The sequence below is a fragment of the Phlebotomus argentipes genome, unplaced genomic scaffold (genome assembly GCF_947086385.1).
Source record: "Phlebotomus argentipes unplaced genomic scaffold, Phlebotomus argentipes genome assembly contig_15, whole genome shotgun sequence".
Classification (NCBI taxonomy): Eukaryota; Metazoa; Arthropoda; class Insecta; order Diptera; family Psychodidae; genus Phlebotomus; species Phlebotomus argentipes.
The window spans coordinates 13,702,272-13,719,223 of NW_026776181.1; the positions used below are offsets into that span (position 1 = coordinate 13,702,272).

Below are 16,952 nucleotides of genomic sequence, written 5' to 3' on the forward strand. Positions count from 1 at the left end.
ATATAGTAATCCATCTTCCCCCCGCGCATTCGACCGGCCGCGAACTCCGCAAAACTGTCGATTGCCGATGGAGCACAACAAATGAATTCGCCGACGGACTCTTGGATATGATTTGGGCAAAATGTGAAGGCAGAAAAAAATGGATCAAAAAGAAGCAAACTTGTTTTCAGCTTCTGTTCTCACATTTTTCTATACTAAAACCATAATTTTCTGTCACATTGTCGTCCCTTGGAAATTCAACAGGAAATGATAGGTATTATATATTTGCCGTAAACTGTATATTCATGCATACTTAATCACTTTGCGTGGAGTCTCTTTTTCCCAAACTTAAGTATACCACAAAATCCGCAGGGTCACATTTGATAGAGAGAAGTTGCTCACTGGCCAGCGAGCAAAGCGCTCTGTAATTGCCTATGGAAGCATAATTCTCATTTTTATACATTCACACTATTCCATGAGGAATTCGTCTGTTTAGCAAGCCCATAACAGGTTGATCTCAGCGCTGGAGTTTCTCACCCTGTTGCGCTGTCGGCAAGGCAGACTCTATCTCCTCCAAGGCGGTGTCTTTGCTTAAGCACAGTCGTGCCACACTGTTCCCACTGTTCTCAGAGTGTTTCGCGTCACACTGCCTTGCAGATTTCTTGAAGCTCGCTCTTGTATTAATTTTAACACTCCTCAAATACAATCGTCATCATTCTAATAAATATGAGCCATAAAAAGAACTTCTTGCATCGTAAACATTAGGCTCGGAAGGCCTTTGGCGATTATACAACGAGAGTGAAGATAAAAAAGTTGAGACTGATTAGGAAAAGTCAGTAGGTTATCATGGCAAATCTGTGTGGGTAAGTGATAGAGAAAGAGAGTGTGGAAATTAAGTAAAAATAAAAATTCCAGCACGTAAATAAGTTTTGCTCGCCTTGAAGTAATTTGTGTTGCTGTAAAAAAAATGTGTGAATCTTAAATACGGTCCACATAGTACAGTATCACTCATATTCATATAGCCATCACGCTGATAAGACTGCAAACACTATCTTCACATTTTCAATACACTCTCTGCGCTTGATTTTTCACAAAATTCCGTGGATCTTCACAGTGTGTCTGGCAGAGCGTTTTTTATCACCAATCATATTGAGTTGTTTAATAGAATAGTATAAGACACATTCGAGTCACTCCACCAGATACTACACTTTTAGGCAGTCGCGCATGATCATCTGCAGTGAAACGAACGGAACCACGTTTCTCTCGAACGCGAAAATGTTTGCATTTCTGTTGTAAATGATCAAAATTTTGTTTATTGCTTTTGTGACACTGTTCATAGTATAATTTTTCACTGTTTAATTTCTGTTGTGTGATATACGCTTTTATATTTGTCTTGTGTCGTTTCACCTCTCTATGTACACCAAAAAGTGTGAATATATTTGCAAGTATGCGTTCTGTTTCCTCCCACTTTTCTTCTAGAGAGTAAACATCACATAAACTGAGAGCATTTTTGCTGCCCCAGAACATATTGCATAAATTAGTCAAGCAGGAAAATCTATCCTAAGTGTCATAAATACCAGCACTTATATCAACCCAAATTTAACACTCCTCTATCCAGTTATTCATCCCACAGAGATAAAAGGAATTTTGTGTGTCTCACTGTGCTTTTCTGGTTTTCAAAAGAAAAAAAAGGCCCATTTAATAACAAATGATATAATTTTGTCCCATTACACATATGTATTTAATGGAACTTTCCACCCATTTGGATCCAATTCAGAATTAATTGCAAGCAAAATTGTACAATTCAAATAAATTATGCGATATCATGAGAATTTAGTGATATTTTCTTGGCTCACGCCTTCCCATAGCGACAGAGAATCTAAATAAATATTGAGAAGAAAATTATTGTGCAATACAATTAGCCAAATAATGAAATGATAGGAAAGTCTGTATCTTTTGCTATTTGCTCAAATAATATGTCTTTATCGTCATACATAAAAATTATTCCTTTATTAAGCGCTAAATGGGATTTACAATCTGATAAATGATGTGTTAGAAATAATAATGCTATCACAGAGGAATGCTGCGATGTGATGCACAATGTAGAGGTCTCAGTTGTATAAACTTATCAACATGTGGCAATTGGGCAGGTGTTTTTTGATAGTGAAACTTCATGTTTCCCAAAAGAAACGCGCACAGACCTAAATTTGTATCACACATTTTTTTCAGGGGTAAGTATATTTTTTGAACGAGTGTGGATTGTATATCCGTCAGTGTGAAATGGAGGATGAATTGAAATATATAATTTTAGGATAACATAAAGAGAAACAATAAACATAAATTTAGATTACTCAATTGAGGTTCATGTGCTATTTTTTCCTGGTCCAACTGTCATAATTCGGCATAAATTTTGAGAGTTTTGTATTAAATGATATGGCGATGATGTTATAATTAGTTTTGATACTGACCGAAATAGTGAAACACATACATATGTTGCTTATATATGTACATATGAATTATGTGTCGCAATACATGCATGTCCATGGATTGAGATTTTTCCGTGATTAAAATAAATCTTCCGTTTTTTTTTGCTCGCATTTTGTAGAAAACTCATCATTTCTAATGAAAATACGATAGCAGTGTTTCATATTAAAATGATCCGGATGAGAAGTAAAAATAGAAAATGCTTTGGATTTCCAAAAGTTGTCACACTTGGCAAATATGTACTAGACAGGGTGTTCCTGAATTCTCAGCATATTTTCCACGATAGTGAGAAAATTGTTCCACTCCTCCTTGATAGAATTTCCACTCGTGTGGCACGACTGGCGGTGGTCAGACGCTATTTCTCTTCACTTTTTACTCGATTCTCAATTATTAATTGGCCGTGGATATTGATTTCTATTATTGGGAATACCTGTATGTATTTATTGTATCCCTGAACAAAATGAGAGGCTCACATTTCAGTGTATTTAATAATTTACGATCCGAGAAAGCTTGCATGATACATGCGACATATGGAGTTACTCCACTTATCGTCTTCCTATCCACCTCCTGAATTGAAGGTGGAAAATGAAACTCATATCCAATTTCACTGTTTTCCACTTAAATAATACGTGCACCATCGGCCGATACTTTATCAAGTGGGAAATTTTCAACAATATATACCTCCACACTTCCCTTCAGACATTCTCGAGTAAACTCCTAAACTGGATGGTTTTGCTGGATAGAGAAGATGCTACAGGATGAGAAGGTGTGTAAATGCAAGGCATCTGAATAAACTGGAAGTGACATTGACTAACATTATGAGCCACTTGTTGCATCATTGATCAATCAGATTGAAAAATTTTAAGTGGCATTCGCCTGAAATGGACAAGAAATCGATACAAACTGAGCAAAATGATCTTCATTCAATGATATAATTGCGGCAGAAGGTACCAATTCCATTATATCAGAGAAATTTAGTGCACTATATAATTCTATTTGTCATTTCTTGCGACTCTCCATATTCCTTGAACTCAATATTTCAATGGAAAACTACGTCCTTTCGGAAACCGATCGGCACACAGTAATTTTTTTATGGAACATTGGAAAGAACGATATTGACTTTGATGATTATCCATAATTCTACCCCCCCTTTTTTGAGTTGCAAAATCTAATATTTATTCAGTCCCCCAAATCTCTCTTCCTAACCACTTTCGCTTGAAGTTCTTTCAAGACACCCTGTAGAATATGTATATTTATTTGTTTACTTATTTATATTTATGTAAACGAAAACTATTACATCCTGTGCAACTTTTCCTCTGTGTACTGCGTATACAGATATGTTTGACTATGGTGAAACAATTCAGTTTTGATTTGATACCCACTGAATTAGCATTTGCTGTTTAAACAGGCAGTTTTCCTTTGCGCCACCACTTAAAGTAATTTCAAATGGTAATCAGATTAATGTGGATGAAATACTGAGTGCCGAATCGAAGTGTAAATTTGCATTTATGCGGAGCCCCCGAAGCATTATAACTAATAACATCCCAGAGTTTGAGCCATTCATTGTCAATAATAATAATAGTGTAGTTGCCTTTTTTGTCACTATGCATTAATATTTCGCGGGCTCGCAGTGTGGGTTTACAGTGTAACACCTACAATGTGATTGTGTAATAAAAGTTTATTAATGGTTGGTAAGATTTTGGCCAGGGCGCAGTCGCATCATGCGGGATTCGCGGACCTTCGTAACTCCACGATGTGATGCATTTACTACCGTGTAAGTGTCACACGCTCAGTAAAGGCTGGAGTGTTCAGTTTCCTTGCCAGGACGCCGTCGTTCGACCTCGCACTGAGGCTACGGAACACTTTCACCGCTTGTAATCTTTTTTCAAGAACCTGCAAATTTATCAGACAGTGCTCCGTGAGGCATCACTCGTTATGGACTCAATCGGACGGCAAACAAATCGCTCGAGGACTATTGCAGTGTCTGAGGGGAGAACCACTCTTCTCTGACTTGTGAGACAATTGCCAGTGAGCAGTGACACTTCGCGGAAATATCGAGACACTTTTGCACAGGAAGCATAGTTTTTTTTTTGTACCACCAAAAAGCAAAACCATAGTGGACGTCCTCTGGAGTGAAAGTGTAAAATGATTACAAAGTAGCAATTGTTACATCTGTTCAATTTCACTCCGCCAGATTTTATTGATCGAAAATGCGTTCAATTGAGTGTAAAACTGTTGTGTCCTCCGAATTATTCAATAATAAAAATAGGTGAACAATTCCATGTTGCTGAATAATAATGTTTACACTGTTAAGTGAATTATCCTCGTCACAATTTCTCCACCAGTGATATTTTTTCCCCATGATAAACACAGACAACAGGATGAGGCTCTCTTCGGTGTGATACTTTGAGCAAAGAGAACCCTTTGGATAGTGTCACTTTGCAACTATGGAAAGAAAAATGTGAACTTTTTCAATGACACAAACTCTTGGCGTTGAAAAGAAACAGTTTCGAGTGTCACAGAAATTCATTCAATTACTCAAGCTCAATGGAAAAGTATGCAAAGGAGAATTTTACAGGTTTTTCCCAAAATCATATTACTGCTTTTATTTTTTAAGAAAGTCTCTCTCTCTCTCTATTAGATGAATCCCAAATGTATATCGATTTAATTTCGGGATAAGAAGAAATATTCGATTTCCCATTGAATTACATGAGTTTGCACTGGTGAATGTGAAAGGAAATCTCAATAAATTCTGGAGCGGAAATTGGCTTGAAAAATCCTTTTTCCTTTTGTCACTTGAGCTTTACAAAGCCAACATCTTCCTACAAATGCCGCATGGAAAGTTTGTGAGATAAGTGGCAATTTATATAGGGGAATTACCGCGAAATTCCAGCAGCGCCAATATCAATGTCAATAAATATTGAATGAAATCTTGATATATGGAAACTTTCTAGCGCCAAATTTCATGTATACCTTAAATTCAATTTGCTAGCAGGCAAAAGGGTATACTGTAATTTGTGAATTGAGGGTCCAATTTCATACTCAAGAACTTCAACATGTAATCCGTTTTGCGAAATAATGCCAGTCTCCTGGCATAAAGGGGGTGATATAAGGTATACTGAAACGCACAAATGCACCATAAATCATGAAAGGGTCGAATTCAATGAAGCAAATCCTTCGCGATAGCGATTTCCACCTACGGAATTTTAATTAGCTCTTGAGTTACGATCGTCATGGGACCATTATCCCGATTATCCCTGAAAACATTGTCGTGGAAACGAAGAAAATTGTCACAATAAATCCTATTATATCAGTGGAAATCGATATTTGTCTCCGTTTCGGTGATGAATGACTCTAAAGGCTATTGAATAAGGTGGAATTTCCCCCATGAAAGGCTCTCAGGACATCACTTCATTTAGTCCCGCAACAAAGTTTACAACATTTTCAACCACGAATGAGCATTACAAGTTCCACATAAAGCAGCAGAAAAAAAAGAGCTAAATGACAGTGACAATTGAGGCGAAAACTCTCTGATTATATCCATCGAAGTTCAAAGTTATTCCCATCAGTGATTTTTCATTAATTCAGCACCGGCTCTGTTTTTCACTAAATGAGACAAAGGCGACAAAAAATTGCTTCACATTGAAGCATAGGGCAGCAATATACATAGAATTCATGGATGAATATGGGGAAAACTCATTCCATTTTATGTTCATGCTCATCAGGTCGGTCAGGTCATATATCCTCCTTGCTTTCATGTTGCCACACATGTTGGTTGTCCAAATCAAGATTAAAGATTGAAAGTTGCTCCTAATCAGAGATAATCGAACTAAATTGTCAGACACTCCACTTTGACAAATCGAATTCAGGAGCGGTTAATGGAAATCTGAGACTGAGTATTTTTATCGAAACACATTTGGATTTGCTCTACTCATATTGAGTTTTCCTCTCGCTTAAGTCTAAGTGGGTTTAGAATAGGGAAAAAAGGGGACTTTCTGCTGAATGTATTCTGGTCTAGGAATTGACAGGTGACTCAGTTGGAATTTTAATCATAGAAAAATGGCAGATACCATTGATTATATCCCTCACTATGTGTAGTATCGACATATTGGAGCACAAATGCCGTCCTAGAATGTGCCACTATAGCCGGGAATCATGTATGCTCAACGCAAAACAAAGGGGAGAAAAGTGAGAGAGTCTGCCAGGGGTGACACTAAAATTTCAATAAATGCTCATAACATGAATACATTTGCCTGAGTGAATGCTTCATTGGGGATTGATGAGAGTTATATCTAGAGCGAAAAAAAGCGCTGTTCGCCACAATCAGAAAAAAAAGTTGCCATCGCGCGCGCTGCGTGGATTTGAGATTCCACCCACACCACCTGAGCAAAATCGAATTTACTCTAATATGCGATTTTCCGAAGGTTTCCTCCATTTTCCCTCAGAAAATACACCGTATTGTGTAGCAAGGAAATCCGTGTACAGGCAAATAATATCGCAAAGTGAATTATTGTATTGAAGAATCTACTCAAAGATATCCTTCTTTCGCACAAAAACCTTCCACACCGCGTGTGAGATTCTATGCAATCTGAATTCTTGATGACCTTTTGCACAATTGACTGAGAACACTAAACTCATTGAGAACTCAATCAATATATGCTTCTGATTTTCTGGATTGTGCAGCACATTGTGTTAAATGAAAACATTTACAATCAAGATTGCTAATTCAAAGGGTCGGCAGTCTCTAAATCCCCCCTGTTCGTCCTTATTGCAAACGATCTGCCCCCGCCTTGTCAAGTACACGGACTGATAAGAAGTGGAGGTGAGATAGAGACGAATGTAACGATGTATTTCACACAAGTGTTTGTGTTTGCAAAACGAAAATTTCCAAACTCCAAACCGTATAACAGGTAGAGGCTTGCTATCTTATCTGTTGAATTGTTGGCCGTTGCTAGGAAATGTTATCACCGCGGAGCAGTGTGATATAAAATGCGATAACGCAATACGGGTAATATGTTGCCTTTGTCGCATGATACACTCACTTTTTCCACTCAAATTTAGTTGTGTCAAAGTTACTCTCTCGCCAACTTCGCGGCATATTTTTATCCCGTGTGGAATTTCGTACAATAATGATCAGGAGAAGTTCCTAAATTCTCCGTGTATAACTCGACGAAAGTCTTGAGAATAAGAAATAGCAGTTTTTTTTGTCTCCTCTCGCTACTCCTTGTAATTACTGCGTCAGACAGAAGAGACACAGTGGAAGAAGAGAAAGTCTTTGAAAGAGTGACAGTGTGACATAAAGAATATTTCTCCTTTCAGCGATAGATAACAACGGTATAGGGCAAGCCATTAATATCTACCTCAGCAATTAGTTAAATGGAAATGTTGAGTTCATTGGACGCTCTGGCGGGAAAGATCTCTCCTGGATCAGGAAAAAACAGTCCGAATCAGCAGGTGGATAACAATGCCAACAAGATAATCTCCAATATTCATCCATATTCGAAGCAGGAGCAGGCCCATGCGAGAGACCAGTAAGTATATAGAAGAAAACCTATTAATCACTCTATATTAACTCATCATGCACTGGATGCTGCGCCTAATTGCCACAATTTCCCTTCCCCCTGAACAACACTCATTGTCTGGCCGATGTATTTCCGTAACTTTGTTGGGTGGCGCAGCGGGAGTTTTTGATGTTATTTGGCGTTGGGAGTGAGGGGCCGATTGCTCAATGATTGCTGAAAAGGTCATGCAGAAAATGTCTTGGTTTGAATGTCAGATTGAATGTCTGCTGAAGAATTCACTTTTGGTGCCAATTTCGTGAAAAATTCCTTCGCCCATCATCATTATTTCAATTTGGCACCGCGTCAAGCGCTGATTCGCCCATTTGTCTCCTTTATCTTTAGATAATCACCTTAATCAGCGTGGCATTTCGCTCTCACATCGCGCTCTCCTATGGCCGCCCCGGAGGGCTTCCAATTGAACCACAAGAGAAGCTCAAAGTGAAATTGGCCAATGTATTTTTGGACAGTCCATTTGCATACACTCTCACATGCATGCAATCGGATTAACCCATTTTTTCCTTATCACGAAAAATCCCCTCCGAGTGAGATAACACTCGATAGACTCGGATCTCGAACTATCTTATCATTTCCCCTCAACACCTTCAACACGTAGTCAGTCACCCCCATTACATCTGCACGAATTACGAACAGATTTAGGCAAGCAGTGCAGAGTGATAAATATCTGAAGAACTTCAATTTAGTCTGTGGAAAAATTAAGACCATTCACTTTAGACTTCCCATCCAGAGTTTGTTCTATATATTTGCTAGCTGAGTTTTCATTTAATTTACTAAAAGGCAGAGATTGCTTCAGATTCTCTCTGTGCAAGAACCAAAACTGACTATGCTTATGCAAATACATATTGCATATATAGTTTGAATAGAGTACAATATTCATAGAGTATTTCTGTGACCTTTGCAATATGGAGTGTCATTCGGACAGATTAACTTTTCCAGGAAGACGGAAATAGAATAAAATGTACAACAAGTTGCGCAAAGTTTGGGCAGATTATAAACAACTCTGGTGGTTCACAAAATTAAATAGTCACTTTATATTACATGTCAAGTTTGCTCTTTTCATCTGCTGAGGCAAAGTGAGCAAAGCTGAGAAAGGACGAAAGCTATTATCGTTTTCTCTAGTAACGCATATGGAAAGAATATACCAGAATATTCATGAATTGATCAATATGTACAGTGACTCCAAATCAAATAGAGCCTCTAAGACCACGTAAAGCTAGAGATCTGAATTTTTCCACGAATCTTCCCTCCTTAATAAGTAATTATCATGGCAAGTTTCAAGATATTCGGCCAATCCTGAATCCCTTTATGATATGATGTCTTCAGGATATATCAATGGGCAAGTCACAAGGCGATTTTTGAGCAAACTTAATGGTGTCAATCAAATATTAAATTATTTGAATAAAATAATCGAAAAATGATTGAAATTTGTATGAAATAATCAAAGTTTAAATAAAAATCACGAAATATCAAGAACCAATTGAAATTTGTAAGGGATAATCAAAATTTGAATAAAAATCACGAAAAAATCAAAAAATAATTGAATAGTCACAAAATTGACTAAAATCGCGAGTGACTTTCCCGTCGGGATATATATCCTGTCGATTTTCATTATTTTATCTGGACTCTATAAGTGTTCGATATGAAAATTTGATTAAGTGAATATCAAGGTGCCCTATTTGACTTGGAGTCACTGTGTGGTGATAACAGGGTGAAAGTATATGTTGAGGGGATGGAAATATTTAAGTAATTACACAGGAGATGATACATTATTAGGCGCCATGGCAGTCTAATTAATTTGTATTGCTTCATCACTTTCGACTTCTTGTCCAAGCAATAATGGTAGGGAAAATGACCCTCAACAGAGTATCTATGTTAATAATACACATCCATGGGGCAATATTTGGAACACGAAGTGTATTAGTTGAGTATATTTTATTGGCAGACCGTGTGGACCAATATTTAGGCAAGTTCAATACAATCCCGCAGAGCTGACTGATTGTGATCTAATCCAAATTGGACAACGCAAATGCTCCGGCAAGTATTTGACTGGGTCTGGAAAGAAGAAAAAAAAATCTCAGAGTGCAACAAGCTTATGGGATTATTCCTTGAAATGCACACAAGGCACGATTTGTGGGTAAATAGCTGAAGGCGTTTCACGTTTCGGGCGGCCAAATGCCGGCTTGAGAGGGAATTGTTGTAGAACCTCCGCCTTTATTCCCTCTAATCGCCTGGGTTATGCGAATACACATAATTTTTCTCAAGTGTCAATAACAGCAAAAGCTCAGAAAGGGTCTCCAGGGGAAAATTCGCTCTCAGTTGTGTCTCTCTCAGGCTCAGCAAAAATTATATTTGCAATTATGCGCGTGTCGAGGACAAAGATGGATGAAGAGTGATTTAAGTGTATAATTTTTAATTGTGCGGAAAATAAATCGATACTCTGCGAGATGTTTCAGCGCAATTTGTCTTCTCACAGAAGCTTCCTTTGGTATTTGAACTATTGTTACTGGGAGAAGACAATTTTGTAGCTTTTGTCCTCTCATGTAATTGTGCCATCTAAACAGCATCACATTAAGTGACTTAATCCTCTTGGTATTTATGCACTGTTTCCTCGAGATAAGAGAAATGATATACCAAGAAGAAGTTCCTGCAGTAATATACGTATAAACGTTTTTGCGTGAAATTACTTGTCCAATTAAATTTTCTCTATCTGGGTAAACAGAATTTAGAGCAGGTTTTTTTTCCAGGGACACACACAGTGAGATTAAAGCTATTGGCCATTCTCTTTGTCACGGTTCATCATGAAATTACAAGGACACTCAGGGCTTTTGTTTTCAATTGACATCAACAGTTGGGGGGGACAAAACCACAGATAAGGTCGATATTGTGGCCAATATTTGGGCACCTTTTATCTCGGACTGAGCGAGAGGCAGCGGAGAAAAATAAATTTAATATATGGGGAATTCAAAAGAGAGCTCGAGAAGGGAGAGATATTCGTCCGAAGAGTCGTTTAGCAGGAGCACGATAAAATTCCCTGTAATGAGAAGCGCGCTGTACATTTTGCTCGTCTATTCAAACTTTTTCTCTTGTTGAAATTTGACCCTGCTCACAGTGGTGAAACTTTCGAACAATATATTATATTGTCTCAAAAATTGCAACTAGAAATTCTGCAGAGGAGCTTCTCACTCTCTCTCTTCGTGCTCGTATCACTTTTTCAAATCTCTCTGTTCTCTCTGTCGACCTCCCCACTAATTACTCTAACGGAAAATTAATTTCTGGTTGAGCTTCTGGTGGAGAATAAAAATCTTACCACACTTCAGTCGAATTTTGTCCTGTGAGAAGTTCAAAGGGTTTTCCGTGCGCGTGCTTTGTTGCAACACAATTTCCCAGTGAAAATCCCTTTAGAAAATCCAGCTGTATTTGAATTTGATTGAATAATTTATTGATTATTCCCAATTTTATTATCAAAGTATTTTTTTTGCTTTATTTTACTTGATCGTGAATTGAGAAATATAATTAGTACAATGTTGCATTACACGCCGCTCATTGACTTTTTTAAGTATTTCGACTATAATGAGAAATTTGATAAATTGAAGTGAGTAAAAATAGTTTGCTGGCAAATAAATCCCGATTTTAAGAATTTTCTCCGCTTGCGCGAGAAGTTTGTAATGGATTTTCCTGTACTTTTGCAATCTTTCACAGTGGCAGCATGAACAATGGTGGCAACTCGAACAACAACAACATCTCCATTGCCAACAACAACTATGGCCTTTGTGACAAGGATTTCCCATGCGAGAGTCCACCGAGCGAGCAGCCAGATCCCGACTATATCAAGATGTTCGTTGGACAAGTACCCAAGACCATGGATGAGAATCAACTGAAGGAGATGTTTGAGGAGTTCGGACGAGTCCACTCAATTAATGTTCTGCGTGATAAAATTACGGGTGTGAGTAAAGGTAAGTGAAAATATACTTGAATTATGCCCCAAAATTCACTGTAACAACAAAACCTAATTTCGCGACAAAGTGACGAAAGTTGCACTCTTCCAATGAATACATTAGATTAGGAAACTACTCCAAAGATTAGCATTTTAATGCAAAAATGGTAAAATTCGCAATAGTTATTCAAATGCACACTGAGGAAAATTTCACAAAAATACATAATATTCTTCAATCTATACCTTTTTGTCACACTCGATATTTTTGAGCGGATTTTTGAAGGCTTACCAGTACAGCTGAGACTATATCTTCAATGTGATTTATAGGCATATAGAAAAATAACTCTAGTAGAGAGCCATTCATTGAGATCATTGTGAAATTCTTCCTGTCATCTATTCGTGTATTTTGTATGTACATAAAGCGTCGCGTGCATGACATTTTTCAGCCATCAAGACGTAAAAAAGAGTACCTATTTGTAATTAATTTGATTGTTTTGACTGTCATTTTGCACTTCACAGATATTTTCAGGACAACATCTCTCCCCCCCCTTTTTTATATGTGCTATCTGCTTTTCCGTCTCCTTATGATCATCAATCGTGTCATTCACTGAGATACATAAAATATATATATCAATTCAGAAGGCACTTGTTCTAATTGAGATGCAGAGTGTTGTGTTGTATACATGATGAAAATTTTTGAAATGAAAAATATGACGCTAGATTTTGACTAATTGGTGATTCAAATTAATTAGTAAAATTGAGATTGCAACACTCTGTAAAATAAAATTGCTTCCATCTCTATATATTTTCTCTATCACTCTCTCTCTCTCTCTCTCAACATACTGTATATGTTTGTTGTCTGTTTTGTTGCTTTACGGTGCTTTCTCTGTATATTTCAGGGTGCTGTTTTGTGACGTTCTTCACCCGAAAAGCTGCTCTCAAAGCACAAGATGCACTCCATAATGTGAAAACACTTGTTGGGGTAAGTAATGTTCATTGAACAGTGATATTTCAGGAAATGTTGTATATGGAATAGAAGAAGAAGAAAAAAAACTGAACACGAACAACCATTTTCAAATCTGTTATATTTAATGAATTGTGATTATGCTGTGTTATATGTACATTTTGTATACATGTAGCGTACCGACACTTTTTTATGTGATGCATGTGGAGATTATATATTTTTTTTTCTATCTCTCTTCTCAATCCTTACACTATGAATTTTAATTGGTGCTCTAATCAAAGTATCCTAATTAACAAATGCTTCTCGGTGAATAAATAATTTTATTGCATTTTTGTCGAGGTAAGCATAGTCGGGATAAAATTATTTGTAGCCTCTTTAAAGATCGATACAAAAATGTTTATTTATAGAGACCCATTTTCCACTCAATTAAGTACAATATACTTTTATGCACCCACAGCGCGATATAAATAAAAATGACCAATTCCTGGGTATTAGTGTATGCGAATAAGCAAGGATGGCCTTTTTTTCTCTCGTGATATATCCAACATTGGACGATGAAATAAAAATTATTTTACATTTTTAAATTACAAAAGGATGTTTAATCAATTTATCAAACAATAAATTATATGTATGCGAATGTGGATAGAATATTTCACAGAATAACCAACAATTTTCGTCCAATTTTTCTCATTATAGATGCATCATCCTATTCAGATGAAGCCGGCTGATAGCGAGAACCGAAATGGTAATTCTTAAATACATATAACTTTCCTTGGTTTCCATTCCTCTGTCTAAACTTGATTTTCCCATATTTTACAACATGCTTAGAGCGAAAGCTGTTCGTCGGAATGTTGAATAAGAAGCTGAGTGAGGATGATGTGAGACAAATCTTTGATCAACATGGCAAAATTGAGGAGTGTACAGTGCTGCGGGACCAGAATAAACAAAGTAAAGGTTGTGCCTTTGTCACATTTGCCACAAAACAATCCGCAATTTGCGCTATAAAGGTACTCTGCGGTGTAATGAAAGTGTGCCTCTGCTGAGGGGTTTGTGGAGAATAATCAAAAATGTTTCTTTTAGGCTTTGCACCAAAGTCAAACAATGGATGGATGCTCAGCTCCGCTTGTCGTGAAGTTCGCCGACACGCAGAAGGAGAAGGAGCAGAAGAAGATACAGCAGATGCAGGCTAATCTGTGGAATATTGCTGCTGCGAATATCAATATTCCACTATCGCAGGCATCGACGACTGTAACACCGCCAATTCTTCATAATCCACCACAGCAGACGAGCCCCATTCTGGCCACCGAGACCATCTCGCCGGCGTCTCTGCAGCTGCTGCAGCAACTGCAGACTGTGGGTCTGCAGCATCAGCTCCTGCAAGGTGAGAAACCTCCGGATTTGTTGTGTTTTGGCAGCATTAACACGCCTTTAATTCGCTCAGCGGGTGAGGCTCATCTCATCCAGCAGAAACTCAACTATCTCGCGGGATTACCGAGTCAACAAGAGGCTGCGGTTACGACGGGACTGCTGCCCTCGATGACCGTGCAGAACTTGGCCGCTCTTGCCGCAATTTCGCAGCCAACAATCGCCCCGACGCAGCACACGCCATCAGGACACTTGACCAACGCGGCAGCACTGCTCTGTAAGACATTTCTCAACTCAATACTATCACCATGTGTTGAAAACTTGAATCAAGACCATATTTCCTAAGTCATGACTTTAGGAGAGAGCGAGCTAAGCTGTGATAAAATATGTGAAAGAGTCTCGCTCTCGCCTACATTGAGATTTAGATGGAATTACAATTAAAAAAATAATCTTTCGGCTTGTTAGGTCTTTTGCGAAAATTAGCGAATACAGGTGAGGGAGTTGAAAACACATATAGAGTAATGATGATTGTTCATGAAAATAGAGTTATCAATTTTGTTTGATGAACTCAGCTCGTTGAAGTGAATTAAGTTTTCCTTGTTCAATTTTGTAAAATGTAATCTCGCATGATGAATAATAATTCTCTTCCCGTCTGTAGGGACAGATCCATCATCCCTGGCGACACCCTTCGTCTCGACGGGGCTCTCGCAGTTCGGAAGTGGAGGCATAAGCAGCCCTTTGTCGAGCATCACACTGACTTCAGCTGCTGCCACGGCGGCTGCTGGAAAACAAATCGAAGGTATGGGAATCTCAGCCTCGGGACCACAAATGCCCCCTTATGATGAACTATTCTCTCAAACCACCTTCTCTGCAGGCCCTGAAGGATGCAACTTGTTCATCTATCACTTGCCGCAGGAGTTCACGGACACGGATCTCGCATCGACGTTCTTGCCATTCGGGAAGGTGATATCGGCGAAGGTGTTCATTGACAAGCAGACAAACTTGTCCAAGTGCTTTGGTTTTGTGTCCTTCGACAGTGCCGAGTCGGCCCATGCGGCCATTAAAGCCATGCACGGGTTCCAGATTGGCACGAAACGTCTGAAAGTACAACTGAAGAAGCCAAAGGACGCATCGAAGCCCTATTAGTCAATGAGGACATCGCACACACCCACACACCCAAACACTGATTGATGTAACTATGAATTAAACGTCTTTTGTATTATGTTAAAAGACAGTGGAAAACGTGAAATGATAAGTCGATAAGATCTTGTATTTTTTTAACGTGGATTTTGGAAAGGGAATATTTCACACACACACACAAAAAAGAGAGAGAAGAGAAATGAGAAAAATCGTCGTTATCGTAACATTTGCCAAAATAATCATTTAACCAGTTGTATTTTCGTTTCCTATTGGCGTTACATGCATTATGCGATATATGATTTTAAAGAGGAAAATACTTTACGTAACATTCTGTATTTACATCACTTTTAAAATTGGAATAATTGTCGAGAAAATGTATACTTGGATTTCTTCAAAATTCGTGTTTTTCCTTCTTTTGAGATATTTTAGATTTTTTTTTATAAATGCGAAAAGAAAATACCCAGAAGAGAAAATCTAATTCAGTGAGTTTTTATTTCAAATTGAGGGAATCCAGAACTTTTTTTTTTAATTACAAATTAGGGAAAATAGATTTAGTGTAATTTAAGTTGAAATTCTGTCTATATATGAAATATTTAAGTTGAAGTTTACAATTATGTATGTGTTAATAACTGAATTACTGTGATAATCAGTCTGAACACAAAGAAATAGAAGATACTTAAAAGGAAGAAAGAAAAAAAAATTGAAGTCATATCTTGAAATAAAAAAAAAATGTACAGAAAATTGAATTTGGTGAAAAAATAATTAACTTATAAGGTGAATCATCGTCGCTATGTAATAAGAAGCATTGAATCTTTTTTCTCGAACCTCCTATAATCTCAGGAGATTGTTTATAAAATTCAATGAAATCATCAACAAGAATTCTTGAAGGAAAAATAAATAGTAAATTTTGAAATGGAAGATGAAAGTGAAAAAGTGCAGAGAAAACGAAATATTGTTCATTTTTAACGCTACATATAAACTTATGTATGTTAGGTATACCGAAAAAAATGTACATAAAGATATGAGACTATATGTTTTGAAAATTTGAGAAAGGTTTTTTATCAAATTTTGTATTTGGTATATTGAAGTACCGAATATTTAGCAAGCACATGTATGTAGAACAGATGCGAAAATGAAGTACTGAGTAGCAACAATGGCATTTTATGTTCCTTTCGCCGACACTTGACCTCCTGGATTCACCTTTTCAGCCAAGTCAGTAAGAGCTGTCGGATTGTAACTGTCCAATCCCAAATGGTAAGTGGGCAATTTGGATTCAGCAGAGTGCTGTCCAATAATGGAAATTATAGAGAAATAATGAAAAGGGAATCAATTGCGGTTAGGGACTCGCTTTTGTTATGTTGCTATGGTTTCTAATGATGCATGATATTTAATGCAAGAAGAAGACGAAAACATATTGATTGTGTCTTTATTAATTCCCAACGTTCGGCAGCGCTGCCAACATGGGAAGCACGTGAAGAAAAATACCAACACAGTGACAAGATATGGA

At 37.5% G+C, this 16,952-nt stretch overlaps 1 protein-coding gene across 4 annotated transcripts; it reads left to right on the top strand.

Annotated features, from left to right (window-relative positions):
• The first annotated feature begins 1,211 nt into the window (after positions 1-1,211).
• Positions 1,212-16,493, top strand: LOC132262898 (CUGBP Elav-like family member 1). 4 transcript variants are annotated; one of them, XM_059762374.1, is made up of 10 exons: positions 1,212-2,210; positions 7,783-7,994; positions 11,742-11,995; positions 12,876-12,958; positions 13,637-13,685; positions 13,769-13,947; positions 14,021-14,321; positions 14,382-14,582; positions 14,964-15,104; positions 15,180-16,493. In XM_059762374.1, the coding sequence occupies exons 2-10, from the start codon at positions 7,840-7,842 to the stop codon at positions 15,449-15,451; spliced, it is 1,635 nt and encodes a 544-aa protein (XP_059618357.1). In that variant the 5' UTR covers positions 1,212-2,210; positions 7,783-7,839; the 3' UTR covers positions 15,452-16,493. The 4 variants fall into 4 exon arrangements, with proteins under 4 accessions (XP_059618357.1, XP_059618355.1, XP_059618358.1 ...); XM_059762372.1 differs by lacking the exon at positions 1,212-2,210 and adding an exon at positions 4,653-5,041; XM_059762375.1 differs by lacking the exon at positions 1,212-2,210 and adding an exon at positions 5,003-5,018.
• Positions 16,494-16,952: the final 459 nt, after the last annotated feature.